The following is a 23,964-nucleotide window of genomic DNA, read 5'->3' as shown; positions in this document are numbered from 1 at the left end:
ACTTCCTTAACTGTGTGTATGGGGCGGGTACCTGTCCTGAGCGAACGGGACAGCAGACCGCATAAGACCGCACCACACACCACAGAAAAAAAAGAGAGAAGAGGTTTCAAACTTTTATCAAGGTGAGTTTTCTAACATACCTGTGTTCTGTTACGGTTTTAGCACGAGAATAGAGATTGTAGCCTACACATGGCTGAGGTTTCGGTTGCGGCTCATTCGCAGTTGAGCCTTTGACTAGGTCAATCAGGTGAGCTAGTTCAGGGCTACAACAAAATTGTGAAACGTCTGGGGGTCCCGAGGAGGTTTGAGAAACAACTGGGCTAGTATACAATCTAGCCTATCGTTTATAATGTAAGCCTTCATTACACATTTGTTATGGCATGTGCTACTGAATTTAACCTACTCTATTATAAATCGACATATGAGTCCTTGGATATATTTTTATTCATATTTCACCATAGATGTTTCTCAGAACAGTTTTATGAGAGCTAAATACGTTTTTTGTTCCAGATTTCCTCCTGCGAATAAAAATAAGACTTATTTAATAACCAGGTTTCCAACGAAACGTTTTATGTGCGTAAAGTAGATATCGGTAAAACAAAATGTAATACAATTGTAATGACAGGCCTGATGGAAACAGAAACTTTTTCGGTAAACTTTCCAAATATGCTAGACAAGGTGGGATCTTTTTGTGTCGGTAAAATGAATTATGCTCCCACTACGACGTCGGAAAAGCATGCGGTGTATTAGGCTACAGATGAAATAAATGATTAACTTTACACGGTGGTGGAAGTGCAAGGTGATGAGCGTGGTGATCCTTTCCAATAAATATCGAAGTTCTTATTCTGGTTACATGTTAATCGATGCTTGGCAAATAAAAACTCTTGCTCGTCCATAATAATAATCTCATCATGTATAAGTGCGCAGAGCACGGGCCATTACCAGTGGGCACACTCGCTATATAACGCAACATTTTTTGGTGAGAAAACCATCAGTATAGTTGAAAATGGGATGAAAATCAATTTAACTTGTATTTTGTAGTTGGTACGTGGGTATTTTATGTGCCCAATGTCATCGCGCACAACCTTTTACCGGCAACAAGTACATTTGATGAAACATCTCTGGAGGGAAAATGCGCATATGTTTTATGCAGATTTTAAAATATGTCGACAACTGCATGGAAACCAAACTATTGGTGCTAAGCAAACATGAAATCTGGGTTAAATATTAATGTGGTATATTTGCGAAGTACACTGTATATCATAACTATGCAGCATCTTGGTTTAAAAAAAAACTTGGTCGACCAAGTCGTCTGTTTTTTCAACCAATTGATTTGTCGACATTTTAAAACTTGTATTTTCCCATATATAAGTTGAGTTTCTACATTTTGTTACGTTACAGTCTGCGTTAACACTACAATGTAGAGCACTTTGAATTGAAGAAACTGCTGTATACAGTGCATTCAGAAAGTATTCAGACCCCTTGACTTTTCCAATTTTTTTTACTCTACAGCCTTACTCTAATTGAATAGTTTTTTTCGCTCATCAATCTACACAATATATCATAATGACAAAGCAAAAACAGGTAGATTGTTTTGCAAATTTATGATAAAAAACAGAAATCACATTTACATAAATATTCTGACCCTTTACGCAGTACTTTGTTGAAGCATGTAAGGCAGTGGTTTACAGCCTTGAGTCTTCTTGTGTATGATGCTACAAGCTTGGCACACCTGTGTTTTGGGAGTTTCTCCCATTCTTCTCTGCAGATCCTCGCAAGCTATGTCAGATTAGATGGGGAGCATCGCTGCACAGCTATTTTCAGGTCTCTCCAGAAATGTTTGATTGGACACTCAAAGACATTCAGAGACTTGTCCCAAAGCCACTCCTGCGTTGTCTTGGCTGTGTGCTTAGGGTCATTGTCCTGTTGGAAGGTGAACCTTCACCCCAGTTTGAGGTCCTGAGCACTCTGGAGTAGGTTTTCGTCAAGGATCTCTCTGTACTTTGCTCCGTTCGTCTTTCCCTCGATCCTGACTAGTCTCCCAATCCCTGCCGCTGAAAAACATTCCCACAGCATAATGCTGCCACCACCATGTTTCACTGTAGGGATGGTGTCAGGTTTCCTCCAGACGTGACGCTTGGCATTCAGGCCAAAGAGTTCAATGTTGGTTTCATCAGACCAGAGAATCTTGTTTCTCATGGTCTGAGAGTCTTTAGGTGCCTTTTGGCAAACTCCAAGCGGGCTGTCATGTGCCTTTTACTGAGGAGTGGCTTCAGTCTAGCCACTCTACCATAAAGGCCTGACTGGTGGAGTGCTGCAGAGATGTTTGCCCTTCTGGAAGGTTTCTCCCATCTCCACAGAGGAACTCTGGAGCTCTTTCAGATTGACCATTGGGTTCTTGGTCACCTCCCTGACCAAGGCCCTTACCCCCCGATTGCTCAGTTTGGCAGGGCGGCCAGCTCTAGGAGGAGCCTTGGTGGTTCCAAACGTCATCCATTTAAGAATGATGGAGGCCATTGTGTTCTTGGGGACCTTCAATGCTGCAGACATTTTTTGGTACCCTTCCCCAGATCTGTGCCTCGACACAGTCCTGTCTTGGAGCTCTACAGACAATTCCTTCGACCTCATGGCTTGGTTTTTCCTCTGACATGCACTCTTAACTGTCGGACCTTATATAGACAGGTGTGTGCCTTTCCAAATCATATCCAATCAATTGAATTTACCACAGGTGGACTCCAATCAAGTAGTAGAAACATCTCAAGGATGATCAATGGAAACAGGATGCACCTGAGCTCAATTTCGAGTCTCATAGCAAAGGGTCTGAATAAAATGTCTAAAAACCTGTTTCTGCTTTGTCATTATGGGGTATTGTGTGTAGATTGATGGGGGGGAAATGTATTTAATCAATTTTAGAATACGGCTGTAACGTAACAACATTTCCAAAAGGGGAAAGGGTCTGTCACAGCTGTCTAGGACCAGTGGAGATGTGGAATCAGGAGCAGGAGACAGAGGGCCGGAGCAACTGTGTTTTAATAATATTCGTAACACGCAATAGCCGTAGGGCACCAGGGCGCGTGGCGAAGTCTGCCAGGGGAAAAACACCTTCCCAAAATAAGCGCACTGGAAACAAAAAGCGCACGGGGCGCAGCCCGGCAATAATAATCGACAATAACAATTTACAATCACAACTGTCCTGAGTGGACAATAAACAATCCCGCACGAGAACCCCAACTGAAAATACACACTAAATAACCCCCCACTAATGACAAACACAAAACAGGTGCGAGATAGACAGACAGACAGACAAAACCAAAAGACACAGAAACAACGATCGGTGGCAGCTAATAGGCCGGCGACGACGACCGCCGAGCGCCGCCCGACCGAGGAGGGGGCGCCACCTTCGTTAGATACTGTGACAGTACCCCTCCCCTGAGCCGCGCGCCGACGCCAGCCTCGGGGACGGCCCGGAGGGCGAGGCGCCGGCCGATCCGGACGGCGACGGTGGAATTCTTGTAGCATAGGTGGATCTAGAATGTCCGCCGCCGGAACCCAGCACCTCTCCTCCGGACCGTACCCCTCCCAGTCCACGAGGTACTGCAGGCCCCCGACCCGACGTCGGGAGTCCAGGATGGCTCGGACTGTGTACGCCGGGGCCCCCCCGATGTCCAGAGGGGGCGGGGGGACCTCCAGCACCTCATCGTCCTGCAGTGGACCAGCTACCACCGGCCTGAGGAGAGACACATGAAACGAGGGGTTAATACGGTAATATGAAGGGAGTTGTAACCTGTAACACACCTCGTTTATCCTCCTCAGGACTTTGAACGGCCCCACAAACCGCGGACCCAGCTTCCGGCAGGGCAGGCGGAGAGGCAGGTTCCGGGTCGAGAGCCAGACTCTGTCCCCCGGATTATACACCGGGGCGTCACTGCGGTAGCGGTCAGCGCTCTCCTTGTGACGTTCACCAGCCCTCCTTAGGCACTCCTGGACACCATTCCAGGTCTCCTGAGAGCGCTTCACCCATGCCTCCACCGCAGGAGCCTCCGTCTGGCTCTGTTGCCATGGCACCAGGACCGGCTGATACCCCAATGCCACCTGGAAGGGTGATAGGTTGGTAGAGGAGTGGCGCTGAGAGTTCTGGGCCATCTCGGCCCATGGCACGAACTGCGCCCACTCCCCTGGCCGGTCCCGGCAATACGACCGCAGGAACCTGCCCACATCCTGGTTAATGCGCTCCACCTGCCCATTACTCTCGGGGTGGAACCCCGAGGTCAAGCTGACCGAGGCCCCCAGCCTCTCCATAAACGATCTCCACACCCTGGACGTGAACTGGGGACCCCGATCAGATACGATGTCCTCGGGCACCCCATAGTGCCGGAAGACATGGGTGAACAGGGCCTCCGCGGTTTGCAGGGCCGTAGGAAGACCGGGCAAAGGGAGCAGACGGCAGGACTTAGAGAACCAGTCCACAACGACCAGGATCGCCGTATTCCCCTGGGACGGCGGGAGATCCGTGAGGAAATCCACAGAGAGGTGAGACCAAGGCCGCTGTGGAACGGGGAGGGGCTGTAATTTCCCTCGAGGCAGGTGCCTAGGAGCCTTGCACTGAGCGCATACCGAACAGGAAGAGACATAACGCCGAACATCCTCAGCCAAGGTGGGCCACCAGTACCTTCCCTTCAGGCCCCGCACTGTCCGTTCCACCCCAGGATGACCCGAGGAGGGTAGAGCGTGGGACCATCGGATCAGGCGATCGCGAACACCAAGCGGAACGTATTTCAGGCCCACGGGACATTGAGGAGGAGTGGGTTCTGACCGACCCGCCCGCACGATGTCCGCATCCACCTCCCATACCACCGGTGCCACCAGACAGGAGGCGGGGAGTATGGGAGTGGGATCGATGGTCCGCTCCTCGGTGTCGTAGAGACGCGACAGTGCGTCAGCCTTCCGGTTCCGGGAACCTGGAATGTACGAGAGGGTAAAGTGAAACCTCGTAAAAAACATGGCCCACCTTGCCTGACGGGGATTAAGCCTCCTCGCTGCCCGAATATACTCCAGGTTACGGTGGTCGGTCCAGATGAGAAAAGGGTGACGTGCCCCCTCAAGCCAATGTCTCCACACCGTCAAAGCCCTGACCACGGCTAACAGCTCCCGGTCCCCCACATCATAGTTGCGCTCCGCCGGGCTCAGCTTCTTAGAAAAGAAGGCACATGGGCGGAGCTTCGGAGGAACGCCCGAGCGCTGCGATAGCACAGCTCCTACCCCAGCCTCGGACGCGTCCACCTCCACTATGAATGGCAAGGAGGGGTCCGGATGCGCCAGGACAGGTGCATTGGTAAACAGAACCTTCAGACAATGGAAAGCTCTGTCCGCCTCTGCTGACCATCGTAGCCGCACCGGCCACCCCTTCATCAGTGAGGTAATGGGAGCCGCCACCTGGCCAAAACCCCGGATAAACCTCCGATAATAATTAGCGAACCCCAAGAACCGCTGCACCTCCTTCACAGTGGTTGGGGTTGGCCAATTACGCACAGCCGTCACGCGGTCACACTCCACCTCTACCCCCGAGGTGGAAATGCAATATCCTAGAAATGAGACGGCTCGTTTGAAGAACTCGCATTTCTCAGCCTTGACGTATAGGTTATGCTCCAGCAGCCGCCCAAGCACTTTACGCACGAGGGACACATGCTCGGCGCGTGTGGCGGAGCAAATCAGGATGTCATCGATGTACACCACCACACCCTGCCCGAGCATGTCCCGAAGGACCTCGTCCACAAAGGATTGGAAGACAGCGGGAGCGTTCTTTAACCCATACGGCATGACGAGGTACTCATAATGGCCCGATGTGGTACTAAATGCGGTTTTCCACTCGTCTGCATCTCGGATACGCACCAGGTTATATGCGCTCCTGAGATCTAATTTCGTGAAGAAGCGCGCCCCGTGAAATGACTCCACTGCCGTAGCAATGAGAGGTAGTGGGTAACTGAAACCCACTGTGATAGCATTTAGACCTCTATAGTCAATGCACGGGCGCAGACCTCCCTCCTTCTTCTTCACGAAAAAAAACTCGAGGAGACGGGGGACTTAGATGGCCGAATGTATCCCTGTCTCAAGGACTCAGTGACGTATGTATCCATAGCCACTGTCTCCTCCTGAGACAGAGGATACACGTGACTCCTAGGAAGAACCGCGTCGGCCTGGAGGTTTATCGCACAATCCCCTCGTCGATGGGGGGGTAATAGAGTCGCCTTCGTCTTACTGAAGGCGATAGCCAAATCGGCATACTCTGAGGGAATGTGCACGGTGGAGACTTGGTCTGGACTCTCCACCGTAGTCGCACCGATGGAAACTCCTATGCACCTACCTGAGCACTCCCTCGACCACCCCGTAAGAGCCCTCTGTCTCCACGAAATCTGCGGGTTGTGCGTGGCTAGCCAGGGGATTCCCAGTACCACCGGAAACGCTGGGGAGTCAATGAGGAACAGGCTGATACGCTCCTCATGACCCCCCCACGTCTGCATAACCAGTGGCACTGTGACCTCGGCTACTTGGCCTGACCCTAGCGGTCGACTATCTAGGGCGTGCACAGGGAAGGGGTGGTCCAGCTGAACCAGGGGAATCCCTAGCCTCTTCGCTAACCCACGGTCCATAAAACTCCCAGCTGCACCTGAATCGACTAGTGCCTTATACTGGAAGTGAGGGGAAAAATCAGGAAAACAAACAGAGGTGTACATGTGGTCGACAGGGGGCTCTGGGTGTGGCTGGTGCGGACTCACCTGGGGGTTCGAAGTAGTGCTCTGCCTGCCCTCCGAACTCCCGGGGGGACCACTCCAGCACCGGTCCACAGTGTGTCCTCTGCGTCCACATCGGGTGCAGGAGAGACCCCCCCTCCGGTCCTCCTCGACGCAGTCCCCCTATCTCCATGGGCTGTGGAGCGGGGGGACTGGGAGGCGGAACGAACAGGCCCCGACTGGAACGTCCCCGGGAAGCCAGCAGGTTGTCCAGTCTAATGGACAAATCCACCAGTTGGTCTAGGGTGGAGGCGTTGTCCCTACAGGCCAGCTCCCGGCGGACGTCCTCGCGAAGGCTACACCTATAGTGGTCTATCAAGGCCCGCTCGTTCCACCCCGATCCAGCGGCGAGTGTCCGGAATTCTAGGGCGAAATCCTGAGCGCTCCTCGTCTCCTGTCTCAAGTGGAATAGCCGCTCACCCGCCGCCCTGCCCTCCGGGGGGATGATCGAAAACCGCCCGGAAGCGGCGGGTGAACTCAGGGTAGTCGCCCCGAGCCGAGTCTGGGCCATCCTAGACCGCATTGGCCCATTCCAGGGCTCGACCCGTGAGACAGGAGACGAGGACGCTCACCCTCTCTTCGTCGGAAGGGGGGGGGGGGCGGACGGTCGCCAGGTATAGTTCCAATTGGAGCAAGAACCCCTTGCACCCAGCGGCCGTCCCATCGAACTCCCGGGGAGGAGTAATCCGGATACCACCGGCGACCGCTTCAGGGGGTGTGTGTAGGGGCGCAGGGTGAGGGACCGGAGCTGGTCCAGCTGGGGAAGCACCTCTCTCCCAGTTCTCCAACCGGGCCAACACCTGGTCCATGGCCGAGCCTAGGCGGTGGAGGAGGCTGGCGTGTTGAGAGACCTGCTCAGCCATGGACGGCGCTTCTGCTCCTGCTGACTCCATATTGGGTGCGGGATTCTGTCACGGCTGTCTAGGACCAGTGGAGATGTGGAATCAGGAGCAGGAGACAGAGGGCCGGAGCAACTGTGTTTTAATAATATTCGTAACACGCAATAGCCGTAGGGCACCAGGCGCGTGGCGAAGTCTGCCAGGGGAAAAACACCTTCCCAAAATAAGCGCACTGGAAACAAAAAGCGCACGGGGCGCAGCCCGGCAATAATAATCGACAATAACAATTTACAATCACAACTGTCCTGAGTGGACAATAAACAATCCCGCACGAGAACCCCAACTGAAAATACACACTAAATAACCCCCCACTAATGACAAACACAAAACAGGTGCGAGATAGACAGACAGACAGACAAAACCAAAAGACACAGAAACAACGATCGGTGGCAGCTAATAGGCCGGCGACGACGACCGCCGAGCGCCGCTCGACCGAGGAGGGGCGCCACCTTCGTTAGATACTGTGACAGGGTCTGAATACTTTCTGAAAGCACTGTATATAGTAGATTTTTTTTCACGTATGTTGTGTCTATATATGGAAAAATACACATTTAAAAAATTCAACCAATCGATGAACAGACAACTTTTGGTTGACCAAGATTTGTTTTAGTTGGGGACAGCCCTACTATATAGAGAATAGGGTGCTATATATATTTTAGTCAGTTAGTACTGCAGATGAGACTGAACATGCCATTTCGCTGACCTGTCTCTTCAGTCAACACTTTTCACAAATACAATTGTTAATAAGTCCTCTATCTCTCACCTAAACTCCCTGCCCTCCAGGCAGGGTCATGATAAACACGGCAGAGTATGGCAACATGTCGTGGGAGCTGTCAGTCCAGGTGGACCAGAGAGATGGAGATGAGGGTATGAGGTTTAAATTCAGAGTCAAGGGAGACCTGCACATTGGAGGACTCATGCTCAAACTGGTGGAGAAGATCAGTAAGTCTCTCTCTCTTTCATTCTCTCTTCCAACCCTCTCTGTCTCTCTCTCTCTCTCTGTCTCCCCCTCTCTCAGACACAGTACTAGCCTGGAGAACACACCCTTGTTTGCCCTACATTCATCTATAGTGCTGAGTAGTATTGTTCTCCCACAATGCTTCAGTACCACAGCCAGAGGGGCTGAAGTCCACCACTTTATCGCATGTTTAATCACCTGGGAGAAATCTCGACACCCTATTCTCTGTGTAGTGCGCTACCTTTGACAGTTATTACGTCTACAATATGAGTGTCCTACATGGAGAATAGGTTGTGATTTAAGACACACCCTGTCTTCATTCAGGAGGATTAGACACTATGGAATTCCCCTAGTGTAAGACAGTATGAAAGTGACCTAAGCCTTGGTTTATTTCACATAGATACAAGGAGGTAAGGGGGTGTATGACAACATGTACTTTATATGACTAAGCCATATACAGTTGAAGTCGGAAGTTTACATACACCTTAGCCAAATACATTTAAACTCAGTTTTTCACAATTCCTGACATTTAATCCTAGTAAAAATTCCCTGTCTTAGGTCAGTTAGGATCACCACTTTATTTTAAGAATGTGAAATGTGAGAATAATAGTAGAGAGAATGATTTATTTCAGCTTTTATTTCTTTCATCACATTCCCAGTGGGTCAGAAGTTTACATACACTCAATTAGTATTTGGTAGCATTGCCTTTAAATTGTTTAACTTGGGTCAAACGTTTTGGGTAGCCTTCCACAGCTGGTGTAACTGAGTCAGGTTTGCAGGCCTCCTTGCTTGCACACGCATTTTCAGTTCTGCCCACACATTTTCTATAGGATTGAGGTCAGGGCTTTGTGATGGCCACTCCAATACCTTGACTTTGTTGGCCATAAGCCATTTTGCCACAACTTTGGAAGTATGCTTGGGGTCATTGTCCATTTGGAAGACCCATTTGCGACCAAACTTTAACTTCCTGACTGATGTCTTGAGATGTTGCTTTAATATATCCACATCATTTTCTTCCTCATTTCCATTTCCTTCCTCATGATGCCATCTATTTTGTGAAGTGCACCAGTCCCTCCTGCAGCAAAGCACCCCCACAACATGATGCTGCCACCCCCGTGCTTCACGGTTGGGATGGTGTTCTTTGGCTTGCAAGCCTCCCCCTTTTTCCTCCAAACATAACGATGGTCATTATGGCCAAACAGTTCTATTTTTGTTTCATCAGGCCAGAGGACATTTCTCCAAAAAGTATGATCTTTGTCCCCATGTGCAGTTGCAAACTGTAGTCTGGCTTTTTTATGGCAGTTTTGGAGCAGTGGCTTCTTCCTTGCTGAGCGGCCTTTCAGGTTATGTCGATATAGGACTCGTTTTACTGTGGATATAGATACTTTTGTACCTGTTTCCTCCAGCATCTTCACAAGGTCCTTTGCTATTGTTCTGGGATTGATTTGCACTTTTCTCACCAAAGTACGTTCATCTCTATGAGACAGAACGCATCTCCTTCCTGAGCGGTATGACTGCTCCTTGGTCCCATGGTGTTTACACTTGCATGCTATTGTTTGTACAGATAAATGTGGTACCCTTAGGTGTTTGGAAATTGCTCCCAAGGATGAACTAGACTTGTGGAGGTCTACAAGTTTTCTTCTGAGGTCTTGGCTGATTTATTTAGATTTTCCCATGATGTCAAGCAAAGAGGCACTAAGTTTGAAGGTAGCCATTGAAATACATCCACAGGTACACCTCCAATTGACTCAAATTCTGTCAATTAGCCTATCAGAAGCTTCTAAAGCCTTGACATCATTTTCTGGAATTTTCCAAGCTGTTTAAAGGCACAGTCAACTTAGTGTATGTAAACTTCTGACCCACTGGAATTGTGATACAGGGAAATATAAGTGAAATAATCTGTCTGTAAACAATTGTTGGAAAAATGTCATGCACAAAGTAGATGTCCTAACCGACTTGCCAAAACTATAGTTTGTTAACAAGAAAGTGGTTGAAAACGGGTTTTAATGACTCCAACCTAAGTGTATGTACACTTCCAACCTCAATGGTCAGTCATCAGACTGGAGCGGCACAGCGGGGGTCTGGGTTTAGCCATGATAATGCCACAACATGATGTCATTCACAATCATCAAGCCTAACCCCTCTGCTTCCTGTGAGGACTTTTTATGCCTGTTGCAGGTGGTTTGTTTGGAGTGAACTTTTGCACAGAAGATTTCTTGTATAGTTAGAAACCTACATATAATCCATGGTGAAATTGTCAAGTTATTAGACGAGAGAATATCGGTTTTAATTGAGGATAATACATTCAGCTGTACATGTTTAATGGCAATGTTTGTGCCTTAAACCATAAATCCTCTCTTTCTCTCTTTCCCCCATCTCCATCTCTCCGTCAGAGGCCCCTCAGGACTGGTCAGACCATGCTCTGTGGTGGGAGCAGAGGAGCTGTTGGCTGCTGAAGACCCACTGGACCCTGGACAAGTATGGTGTCCAGACAGACGCTGACCTACGATACACTCCCCAGCACAAACCCCTGTGCCTGCAGCTGCCCAACATGAAAACGGTCAAACTCACCGTCAGCTACTCTGCCGTCGTCTTCAAGACCGTCGTAAAGATCTGCAGAGCACTCAGTGAGTACCCTACCCGGGTATGAGGCCCTATCCTCACCCCCTAGCCCCTAGTCCCTAAGCACTAGTCCCTTTGCACTAGTGTACTGTAGATCTGAAAGGATTGGATCAGTGTTTAATATAGTCGAGTTCCCAATACTGATTGGTGGCAAGGAAAATGTTTGTCATATTGTTTATACTTCTCCAGGCTTCTCACATCTTCACCGGGACTGAGGGGTGTAGGGGCTAGGACCTAATGGTTAGGGATTTAAATCTAGGTAAAAGGATTTGGGGTTTAGGGGTCTAAGGAAGTGATTCTCAAACCTCTCTTTGGAGACAGCCGGCCCTTCCATGCATTTATCTATTCCAGAGCCAGCACACCTTATTCAACTTGTTAACTAATCATCAAGCCCTTGAATAGATGAATTGGGTGAGCTAGTTCAGCTCTACAACAAAATTGGGAAACGTCTGGGGGTCCCCGAGGATACATTTGAGAACCACTGGTCTAGGGGCTAGGGTGTAGGGTTTAGAGGCAGGAACTCTCCTTGACGTCCTCTCTCTCCTCTAGACATCAGGAGGCCAGAGGAGCTGTCCCTGCTGAAGCCTCCAGATGACCTGCCCAAGAAGAAGAAGATGAAGAAAGACAAGAACCCAGCGCTGGAAGAAATCTTAGACATGGACATCTTCAATGGAGGCTCTGGGGGAACAGGTGAGAGAAGCAGAGTTAGAATCATGTGTTAATCATGTTATTAGACATGGATATTTTCAGTAGACGGTCAGATTCTTCCCGTCTGTTTTCATGTAAAGACTTTTCAACCAAGTTAGCCATATCCTAGGTGACTGCCTGTTTCTGCTTTACCCAACCCCATTGTTGTTGTCTCTCTGTCAATATACCTTTATTGAATTACAGAAACCATCAGGCCCTCAGGCTAAGTTATCCGCATGGTGAAGTTAGCCTGGCGTAAACTTTCCTCATATCTCGAAGTTCATCTTCAATCATGCTGTGAAGGGATTTCATTCATCACCATGGCAACACAGTCAAGGTTTAGAACCTCAGGCTAACTCAAAGTGGATCATTTCTGACTTGTATGTCTCACACCACCAGACTCAGCCCACATGGTGGCTTCTGTAGACTTCTGAAACAATCTAAGAAGGAATGGACAATGGATAATTCTGAGGATCTAAAAGAATAGAGCGATCATGACGGATATCTGAAAGAATAGTACAGTACGCTGCAATGTTCTCAAGGCTGAAACGCAGACACACGCACTTTCTGAGTCTGTTTGATTAGCTACAGTATAGAGCAGCTGACTGATTCCAACTCATAAAATCAGCCTCATTTTGACTGTAGTTCTGAACAATTTCAAAGGAGTATAACAAATGAAGACCGGCCCATTTCTCCCATAATGCTGCTGGTCCAGGATCAGGTCCCCTTGATATAATCTTATTCGTTATGATCTAAAAGGCAGAACTGATTCTAGATCAGCACTCTCATTATGAATATGGTCCCTGAACTGTGTCTCCTCCTCCACCTGACCCCTCCAGGCAGTCCCTTGTACAGTAAGACCATGGTGCCCACTTATGACCCAGAGAACGGGACTCCAGCCTCGGCCACCAGCTTATGGTTTGGGGACAACCCCCTGACCTCCAGCCAGCCCAACCTGCCCCCTGCAGAGCTGGCCAAGATGTACCAGCAGTTGTCCATGGTGGACAAAGCCATCATCAACGCAGGGTAAGAGTTACTCAGAAACAAAAACCTTGAGATGAACCAGACTATGGCTGTACAGGTAGAAGAGTTACTAGTTGTTGGCTTTGCTATGCTGGAGGGCAGTTCTCTGTTTCTTCCCTGAACACTTCCTGGTTTACTGTGATAGGCTGCTGATGTGATTGACAGGTGGCTGGACTCCTCCCGCTCCTTGATGGAACAGGGCATCGGAGAACATGACAGACTGCAGCTACGCTTCAAATACCACTGCTTCTTCGACCTCAACCCAAAGGTAACACTAACCCCTAACCTTAAACCTAAGGGAGTGTTTGAATAACACTGAACCTCAACCCGAAGGTGAGACTAACTAACCATAACACCACCTCTAACCATAACATTGACTGATTTATTGATGTGTGTTTCAGTATGATGCTGTGAGGATAACCCAGCTGTATGAACAGGCTCGCTGGTCCATCCTACTGGAGGAGATCAACTGCACTGAGGAGGAGATGCTCATGTTCGCCTCCTTACAGGTACACACACATACACGCGCGTGCGCACACACCCACACACTATTATCCATCTGGTTTGGTGTCTCAGTCCCAAAGGAGGCATGATGGGAAAGAGGACAATCCCACAGGAGGCAGTCTGGTTATCCTCCTGAACTCCTCTGGGTGAGAAAATATAAATTACATAAAAGTATTAAGTGAAAAACATATTGAATTTTAACTGTTCTTCATCTCTGACCGATTTATTCTCAACTGATCTATAAAAATGATTAAATCCCTGAGATGGTTATTGCTCTCAACTGCATAGTTACTGGAATCACAAGGCTCTCTCTGTCTTCTCCCAGTCTTGTGTCATCGTCTGGCCTCAAGTGTTGAACTAAAAACTGTTTCTGGGTTCAGACCTGCCTTTTACACAGCTAAAGACTGGGTATATTTAGGTTTTCAAACTTGTCTTATCTACCGTGTATTGTAGTCTTATCTACCGTGTATTGTAGTCTTATCTACCGTGTATTGTAGTCTTATCTACCGTGTATTGTAGTCTTATCTACCGTGTATTGTAGTCTTATCTACCGTGTATTGTAGTCTTATCTACCGTGTATTGTAGTCTTATCTACCGTGTATTGTTGTAACGGTCGTCGTACATCATGGACCAAGGCGCAGCGGGTTGAGTGCTCATCTTAACTTTAATAGAACACGTAACAAACAAAACAAGAAAACGATCGAACGAACAGTATTGCAGGCTAACACACAGCAGTACAACAACAACTTCCCACAAAGGGACAGGTGAAAACAGGGCTATTTAAGTATGACTCTCAATCAGCAACAACGATGGACAGCTGTTCCTGATTGAGAGCCATACCAGGCCAACAAAGAAATACACAACATAGAAAAACATAGAAATACAAAACAAGAACTTTATCCAAAAACCCCGGAACACATAAATCAAACACCCCTCCTACATAAATACATATCCCATTAAACCCCGAACCACATAAAACAAATACCCCCTGCCACGTCCTGACAAAACTACAATAACCAATAACCCCTTATACTGGTCAGGACGTGACAGTACCCCCCCCCCAAAGGTGCAGACCCCGGATGCACCTCACAAAACTAAACACAAAATAAACCCCCCAAACTAAAGGGAGGGAAGGGAGGGTGGCTGCCGTCACCGACGGTTCCCGTGCTACACCCCCCCCCCCAATCCTCCTACTGTGGAGGTGGCTCAGGCTCTGGCCTTAGTCCACCACCTAACCTGTCCACCCCTGCTGAATACCTCTGGCTGAGGCACGTTGCTGTAGACCTCGGGCTGAAGCACTTCGCTGTAGACCTCAGGCAGAAGGACGATTCTGGGAGCTCCGGACTGTAGAGCGTCTCACTCGGTTCCGGACTGTAGGCCGTCTCACTCGCTTCCGGACTGTGGGCCGTCTCACTCGCTTCCGGACTGTGGGCCGTCTCTGGACGGGGCACTGTCGTCGGACGCTCTGGACGGGGCACTGTCGTCGGACGCTCTGGACGGGGACTGCGCACTGAAAGCCTGATGCGTGGGGCTGGTAGTGGAGGTACCAGACTGGATACACGCACCCCGAGGCTAGTGCGGGGAGCAGGAACAGGACGAGTTGGACTGGGCTGACGCACTGGAGGCCTGTTACGTGGGGCTGGTACTGGAGATGCCAGACTGGATACACGCACCCCAAGGCTAGTGCGGGGAGCAGGAACAGGACGAGTTGGACTGGGCTGACGCACTGGAAGCCTGGTGCGTGGTGCTGGCTTTGGATATGCCAGACTGGGTACACGCACCTCAGGACCAGTGCGAGGAGCAGGAGTAGGACGAGCTGGACTGGGCTGACGCACTGGAGGCCTGGTGCGTGGGCCTGGTACTATCTTCACCAGATGGCTAGCACGCACCTCAGGACAAGTATGGAGAGCTGACTCAGGTGACATCAATCATAGTTTTCTCCTCCAATTTTCCCATCAACTCCTTTACAGTCTCTGCTTCGCTCACCTCCAATTTCACCCCGACTGGCTCTGGTTCCATCCTCGGCTCCACCGATCTGTCCGTGTGCCCCCCAATTTTTTTTATTGGGGCTGCCTCTCATGCATCCTACGTTGGGCCCGCTCTTCGCTCCACTTTCGCCGTTCCTCCCTCGCTGTCTCCACCTGTTTCCATGGCAGGGTCTTGTCCCCTGCCATTACCTCCTCCCATGTCCAAAATGCCCGCCACTCCCTTCTCTCCCTGGCCCAGGATCCTTCCTCTTCCTGGGCCCGCTGCTTGGTCCGTTGGTGGTGGGAAGTTCTGTAACGGTTGTCGTACATCATGGACCAAGGCGCAGCGGGATGAGTGCTCATCTTAACTTTAATAGAACACGTAACAAACAAAACAAGAAAACGATCGAACGAACAGTGTTGCAGGCTAACACACAGCAGTACAACAACAACTTCCCACAAAGGGACAGGTGAAAACAGGGCTACTTAAGTATGACTCTTGATCAGCAACAACAATGTACAGCTGTTCCTGATTGAGAGCCATACCAGGCCAACAAAGAAATACACAATATAGAAAAACATAGAAATACAAAACAAGAACATTATCCAAAAACCCCGGAACACATAAATCAAACACCCCTCTTACATAAATACATATCCCATTAAACCCCGAACCACATAAAACAAATACCCCCTGCCACGTCCTGACCAAACTACAATAACCAATAACCCCTTATACTGGTCAGGACGTGACAATTGTATTCTTATCTACTGTGTATTGTATTCTTATCTAGCGTTTATTGTATTCTTATCTACTGTGTATTGTATTCTTATCTACTGTGTATTGTATTCTTATCTACTGTGTATTGTATTTTTATCTACTGTGTATTGTATTATTATCTACTGTTTATTGTATTCTTATCTACGGTTTATTGTATTCTTATCTACTGTTTATTGTACTCTTATTTACTGTGTATTGTATTCTTATCTACTGTTTATTGTATTCTTATCTACTGTTTATTGTACTCTTATCTACTGTGTATTGTATTCTTATCTGCTGTGTATTGTATTCTTATCTACTATATATTGTATTCTTATCTACTATGTATTGTACTCTTATTTACTGTGTATTGTATTCTTATCTACTGTTTATTGTACAATCTCCTGTTGCTGTTAGTATGATATATCCCCCAATTCCCATCATTATGTGATGATTATTAATGATTATGTTAATATTGTTTCAGTATCACATATGTAAGATGACCATGTCCACGGAACCTCTGGACTTCTCCAATGAACCGGAGATAGATGAAGTAGAGGCTGCCTTATCCAATCTAGAGGTCACACTTGGAGGAAAAACAGACAGAATATTGGTAAGTGGAGTTTTTATTAATATAAACGATTCATATTCTTTACATACAGTATAAATGATAAACAAGTGTGTATGTTTTCAACAGTTTCAGAGGGTGCAACACCTGTATTTAAGCAAGGGTTGATGGGTTGTCTGCTTCGATTGCATGTCTCAACATGATGATGTCACTAAGTCACAGGATAATTGACAGTTGCCTCACCTCCCCCCCCCCCCCTCCCCCTCCAGGAAGACATCACAGACGTTCCAAAGCTGGCAGACTCCCTTAAGCTGTTCAGGTGAATCCTAAAGGCCCCTGTATATGGCCAGAAACACACATTAATAGGGTACTGTATACTGTAACTCTATCTGTGTAACAAATGGAAACATGGGTTTTAGAAACCTAGAATGGTAAGTCGTAAAGTAAAATGCCATTACACTTTACAGAAGGAAAGGTTAATATGCTACACTGTAGATAGTCCATGACACAGACAGTTCACACAGCAACGTGCAACAGTGTGACTGTGTGGGGACACAACCTGTTCACATTTTTTCCTCAAATCGTTTTTATTTATTTTTTGGTTTTGTTTCGTACGCCAGGCCTAAAAGGTTGGCATTGCGTTCATATAAGGAGTACTGGTTCGTGTTTAAAGACACCACCATCTCCTACTACAAGAACAAAGAGACAGCTAGTGGAGAACCCATAGAACAGCTGCATCTCAGAGGATGTGAGGTGGTCCCTGACGTCAACGTGACGGACAAGAAGTTTGGCATCAAGCTGCTGCTCCCAGTGGCTGATGGGATGAGTGAGGTCTACATCCTCTGTGACAACGTAAGATGCAATTTGTTATTGAACCAAATTATTATCATATTTTTTTTGGGGGGGGGCACCAAGAACATGACTCCATTGTTCCCCTTACATATTGTGATGATATTCCTGTTTTTATCCAGGAGACGCAGTATGCCAAGTGGAAGGCAGCGTGTACTCTGGCCTCCAAGGGCAAGACCATGGCTTACAGCTCCTACAGGTCACACGTTCTTACTTAATCCTTCCCATGCCTTACCACATTAATAGGGTTCTGACTGTAAACTGACTAGGAGAAACTGGGATTGGTCTAGGTCGGAGGTGAAGAACATCCAGTCGTTCCTGCAGATGAAGAGTCTGGCGCCCCCCCAGTCTGCTCCAGACCTGGACGCCATGGAGATAAACGCTGAGTGCTTTGTCTCTCCTAGATACACCAAGAGGTACAAGACTAAACAGGTGGGGGTCTATCTGCAATATAGGGTGATGATCAATCAAACATGATTCAGTGTTTGTGAGCCACAGACAGGGAGAGGATGTCATCAGAGCTCTCCAGTGGTTTTATAATCTCAGACGGACAATAATCTGTCGACGTCCAGATCATTCTATTCCATTCTCTTACCCTCTCAGTATTTGTTAAAGGACTGACATAATGTCTGTGTAAAGTAGCCTAAATGTCCCTGTTCTGACTCCTGTCTGCTGTCCAGCTGACAGCGAGGATCCTGGAGGCCCATCAGAACATTGCCAGTCTCTCTCTCAATGAAGCTAAAATGCGCTTCATCCATGCCTGGCAGTCCCTGGCTGAGTTTGGTATCAAATACTACATTGTCAGGTACGTAAATGTGACCGACCAGGTTCAAACACCTCAAGGCTGTGTTAGCCTGCTGAGATAACGCCTTAGCCTTAGGCGTTAGCTCAGCGAGCTAATGTAAATCTTCAGGTCCCAGGTAAAGTTACTTATCACACAATCATGGTGTGTGTGTGTGTGTGTGTGTGTGTGTGTGTGTGTGTGTGTGTGTGTGTGTGTGTGTGTGTGTGTGTGTGTGTGTGTGTGTGTGTGTGTGTGTGTGTGTGTGTGTGTGTGTGTGTGTGTGTGTGTGTGTGTGTTCGTTCCAGGTTCCGAGGCAGTAAGAAGAATGAGCTGATGGGTATCTCCTATAACCGTCTGATCCGTATTGACATGTCCACTGGCCTGCCTGTCACCACCTGGAGATTCGCCAACATGAAACAGTGGAATGTCAACTGGGAGATCAGACAGGTAAATGGCTCTAGATTGATTGATTGATTGCTTTTTACAGATTAGAAAGCAAGGATAAAAGTTGTCTTTGTAATAAGAGAAACCATTTTTTTACTGAAAATATACTTAGCCTTGCAAAAGTATTCAGACCCCTTAGATGTATTCACATTTTATTTTGTTACAAAGTGGGATTAAAATTAATTTGATTGTCATTTTTTTCCAACAATCTACTTAAAATACTCTGTAATCTCAAAGTGGAAGAGAAAATGAAGAACTAAAATATAGATGTTGTGTAATCATTCAGCCCCTCTGTTCAGGCAAGCCTAAATTAGTTAAAAATGACATGGACTCACTCTGTGTTAAATAATAGGAGTTGACTTTTTTATGATTAACTCTTCCACTTGTCCCCCATACATACAACATCTCTAAGGTCCCTCAGGCAAGTTTTGAATTTCAAGCACAGATTCAATTACAAAGACCATGGAGCTTTTCGAAAGCCTCATAAAGAAGGGCAGTGATTTGTAGATGGGTGACAATAACAAATCAGACATTGAATATCTCTTTAAGCATTATGGTCAAGTTAATAATTATGTTGTGGATTATACATAAACCACCCAGACACATCAAAGATACAGTTGTTCTTCTGAATTGAGCTGCAGGACAGGAAGGAAACTGCTCAGGGATGTTAGCATGAGGCCATTGGTGATTTTAAAACAGTTACAGAGTTCAATGGCCATAATGGAAGAAAACAGAGGATGGATTAACAACATTGTAGTGAATCCACCAGAGTGAAAAGAAGAATACAAATATACAGAATAAAAATATTCCAAAACATGCATATTGTCTACAACAAGGCACTAAAGAAATACTGCAACAAAAAAACATGGCAAAGCCTTATATTTGGGGCAAATCCAACACAACACATCACTGAGTAATTGCCTCCTTATTTTCAAGCATGGTGGTGGATGCATCATGATATGGGTATGCTTGACATTGGCAAATACTGGGGAATTCTTCAGGATAAAAATAAATGGAATGGAGCTAAGCACAGGCAAAATCCTAGAGGAAAACCTGCTTCAGTCTGCTTTACACCAGACACTGGGAGAGGAATTCACCTTTCAGCAGGATAATAACCTACAACACAAGGCCAAAACAACACTGGAGTTGTTTACCAAGAAGCCAGTGAATGTTCCTGAGTGGCCGAGTTACAGTTTGGACTTAAATCTGCTTGTAAATCTGGCAAGACTGGAAATTGGTGTCTAGCCATGGTCCCAAACATCTTGACAGAGCTTGAAGAATTATGAATCTACAGTCGTGGCCAAAAGTTTTGAGAATGACCCAAATATTAAATTTCACAAAGTTTGCTGCTTCAGTGTCTTTAGATATTTTTGTCAGATGTTACTATGGAATACTGAAGTATAATTACAAGCATTTCTTAAGTGTCAAAGGCTTTTATTGACAATTACATGAAGTTGATGCAGAGTCAATATTTGCAGTGTTGACCCTTCTTTTGAAGACCTCTGCAATCCGCCCTGGCATGCTGTCAATTAACTTCTGGGCCACATCCTGACTGATGGCAGCCCATTCTTGCATAATCAATGCTTGGAGTTTGTCAGAATTTGTGGGTTTTTGTTTGTCCACCCGCCTCTTGAGGATTGACCACAAGTTCTCAATGTGATTAAGGTCTGGGGAGTTTCCTGGCCATTCAACCAAAATATCGATGTTTTGATCCCCAAACCACTTAGTTATCACTTTTGCCTTATGGCAAGGTGCTCCATCATGCTGTAAAAGGCATTATTCGTCACCAAACTGTTCCTGGATGGTTGGGAGAAGTTGCTCTCGGAGGATGTGTTGGTACCATTCTGACCATAGTAAGATGTTATTTTCTATGGTAGAGTAGTACAGTGCGTGACAGGGGGTGTTTTGTGTTTTTCTATGTTTTTTGGGGGGATGATCTCCAATTAGAGGCAGCTGGTCCTCGTTGTCTCTAATTGGAGATCATACTTAAGTAGGTTTTTTTTTCACCTGTGTTTGTGGGTAGTTGTCTTCTGTTTAGTTTATGTACCTGACAGAACTGTGCGCTTTCGTTTTCGCTTTGTTAATTTTTCTTTAGTGTTCTGAGTTAAAATAAATATTCATCATGAGCAATCAACACGTTGCGCTTTGGTCCCCTCTCTACGACAGCTGTTACACCCACACATGAATGGTCTCAGCATGCTTTAGTGTTGGCATGACAGAGGACTGATGGTAGCGCTCACCTTGTCTTCTCCGGACAAGCTTTTTTTCCAGATGCCCCAAACAATCGGAAAGGGGATTCATCAGAGAAAATGACTTTACCCCAGTCCTCAGCAGTCCAATCCCTGTACCTTTTGCAGAATATCAGTCTGTCCCTGATGTTTTTCCTGGAGAGAAGTGGCTTCTTTGCCCCTCCTTCTTCACACCAGGCCATCCTCCCAAGTCTTCGCTTTACTGTGAATGCAGATGCACTCACACCTGCCTGCTGCCATTCCTGAGCAAGCTCTGTACTGTTGGTGCCCTGATCCCGCAGCTGAATCAACTTTAGGAGACGGTCCTGGCGCTTGCTGGACTTTCTTGGGCGCCCTGAAGCCTTCTTCACAACAATTGAACCTCTCTCCTTGAAGTTCTTGATGATCCGATAAATGGTTGATCTTACTGGCAGCAATATCCTTGCCTGTGAAGCCCTTTTTATGCAAAGCAATGATGATGGCACGTGTTTCCTTGTGTAACCAATGTGAAATGGCTAGTTAGTTAGCGGTGGTGCGCGCTAATAGCGTTTCAATCGGGTGACGTCCCTCGCTCTGAGACCTGAAGTAGTTGTTCCCCTTGCTCTGCAAGGGCCGTGGCTTTTGTGGCGCGATGGGTAACGATGCTTCGTGGGTGTCAGTTGTTGATGTGTGCAGAGGGTCCCTGGTTTAAGCCCAGGTTGGGGCGAGGAGAGGGACGGAAGCTATACTGTTATACTTGCAGGTAACCATGATTGACAGAGGAAGAACAATGATTCCAAGCACCACCCTCCTTTTGAAGCTTCCAGTCTGTTATTTGAACTCAATCAGCATGACAGAGTGATCTCCAGCCTTGTCTTCGTCAACAATCACACCTGTGTTAACGAGAGAATCACTGACGTGATGTCGCAGGTCCTTTTGTGGCAGGGCTGAAATGCAGTGGAAATGTTTTTGGGGGATTCAGTTAATTTGCATGGCAAAGAGGGACATTGCAATTAATTGCAATTCATCTGATCACTCTTCATAACATTCTGGATTATATGCAAATTGCCATCATACAAACTGATGCAGCAGACTTTGTGAAAATGTATATTTGTGTCATTCTCAAAACTTTTGGCCACGGCTGGAGGTGTGGAAAGCTCTTAGAGACTTACCCAAGAAGACTCACAGCTGTAATCACTGCCAAAGGTGTTTCTAACATGTATCGACCCGGGGAGTTGAATACTTATGCAACGACTACATTTAATTTATATATATATATAAAATATTACAAATGTTCTTCCACTTTGACACTACAGAGTATTTTGTGTAGATTGTTGACATAAAATGACAAATATATTTTAATCCCACTTTGTAACACAATAAAATGTGAAGAAATCCAAGCGTTATGAATACTTTTGCAAGGTACTATATCTATAAAGTACATGAATCAATATTAATCCATACTGTTTAATGTCTTCAGGTGGCCATAGATTTTGACCAGAATGTGTCGATAGCCTTCTCCTGTGTGAGCTGTGACTGTAAGGTGATCCATGAATACATAGGAGGTTACATCTTCCTCTCAACACGCTCCAAAGACCAGAACGAGACACTGGATGAGGAACTCTTCCACAAACTCACTGGAGGACAGGAATGAACCCGGGACATCAGCTTTCACTTAGTGCTGCTGGCAAGAAATAATTGAAATGCATTGTTGATATGGTTTTGCAAACTACATCAATTATTTGTTCATATTGTAAATTGCAGAGAAAAGTCGAACGTCTTTGTCACTATATTTCATCCCGAGACCATCTCTACAGGATGGGTAGACCATCTCTACAGGATGGGTAGACCATCTCTACAAGGCCACTTTGTCTGACGGTTAGGCCTGGCCTACTGCTTTGATTGCATGGTCCATCTGCAGAGACAGCAATTCATTCAGCACATGGGCTGTACATCTTGTCACTTATTTGACTTTGTGTAGCCCAGTCTTTGAATTCAATGTTGTAGGCTACTTTCACAATCAATATACGTTCATTGCCCTGTTTTATACATATTACTTGTATGATGTTTTAGAATGTAACTTTTGCAATTTTATTACAAGTCCAAAATATATTTATGAGATAGTTCTGGTGGTGGTTTATTATTGTGTTGAACGAGACATTTATTTTCAGAGAAAACACTGGAGTTTCTGCTGACTGAGATGCAGTGAAATAAACTTGAGAAACATGTTTTGGTCAGTTTTCTCTGTAATGGTGATTCCCTGGGAGCAATTCATGACATGTCCCCATAGAACTGTCTTTCCAGCCTTTAGATCAGTTTTAACCCCATGTGAGATTTTCCCTCTGTGCTCTCAGAGTTACCTATCAGAACCTTGAAAATCCTATAATTTCTCTACCATTAGAGGATACGCTTTACAAACAGCAAATAAGCCAATCAGAGCCGAGGACGGTGAGTGATTGATTTTTCTGCTATTGACTAATCGTCCTGAATGCTAAGGAAACGCAAGCTAGCACGTGGGTTAGATAATTCCATAGGCGACCTCCAAAAAATACTTGATTTCAGTACTTTACTGTTATCTTTAGTGATTAAAAACTCATATTATTGGGTCAAAAGTCGAATTTACTATTCAGCTGGCTATCAAGCCAGAAGACAAGCTTTCTAATGACGGACAATGAAGACGATGACTCCCAGCACAGAGTGAATGAGGGTGACTGCGTTGTACTGAAACGGGGAGACATCTACAAAGCTGTGCGGATTCAAAATAAAAAATGTGTCGTTTCACGACTGTGCTCATGCACAATCACACTATCTATTGGTTTGCATTAGCTAACAATGCTTGACAGTCAGGTCAAACATTTGCCTGCACTTCTAACATGCAAGCTATGCCTTGTTGATTAGTATTGC

The 23,964-nt window shown here is 46.6% G+C and overlaps 1 protein-coding gene across 2 annotated transcripts; it reads left to right on the top strand.

Annotated features, from left to right (window-relative positions):
- On the top strand, positions 1-23,288 carry LOC106608053 (fermitin family homolog 1). Of its 2 annotated transcripts, XM_014205729.2 has the most exons (15): positions 1-122; positions 8,471-8,629; positions 11,039-11,272; positions 11,817-11,957; positions 12,794-12,980; positions 13,143-13,245; positions 13,379-13,486; positions 16,693-16,821; positions 17,046-17,095; positions 17,397-17,628; positions 17,748-17,824; positions 17,916-18,057; positions 18,306-18,430; positions 18,715-18,856; positions 22,541-23,288. In XM_014205729.2, the coding sequence occupies exons 2-15, from the start codon at positions 8,479-8,481 to the stop codon at positions 22,712-22,714; spliced, it is 1,995 nt and encodes a 664-aa protein (XP_014061204.2). In that variant the 5' UTR covers positions 1-122; positions 8,471-8,478; the 3' UTR covers positions 22,715-23,288. The 2 variants fall into 2 exon arrangements, with proteins under 2 accessions (XP_014061204.2, XP_045576942.1); XM_045720986.1 differs by lacking the exon at positions 8,471-8,629 and having other exon boundaries at positions 10-122.
- Positions 23,289-23,964: the final 676 nt, after the last annotated feature.

The sequence above is a fragment of the Salmo salar genome, chromosome ssa06, assembly GCF_905237065.1.
Source record: "Salmo salar chromosome ssa06, Ssal_v3.1, whole genome shotgun sequence".
Taxonomy (NCBI): domain Eukaryota; kingdom Metazoa; phylum Chordata; class Actinopteri; order Salmoniformes; family Salmonidae; genus Salmo; species Salmo salar.
The sequence above is the reverse complement of the archived record's forward strand: the minus strand, read 5'-3'. Positions and strand labels throughout refer to the sequence as shown.

Coding starts and splice junctions, on each gene's coding strand:
- LOC106608053 (XM_014205729.2), top strand. CDS start 8,479: ATGATAAACACGGCAGAGTATGGCAACATGTCGTGGGAGCTGTCAGTC. Junction 8,630..11,038: donor CAAACTGGTGGAGAAGATCA/GTAAGTCTCTCT, acceptor TCTCTCCGTCAG/AGGCCCCTCAGGACTGGTCA. Junction 13,246..13,378: donor TCTTCGACCTCAACCCAAAG/GTAACACTAACC, acceptor TGTGTGTTTCAG/TATGATGCTGTGAGGATAAC.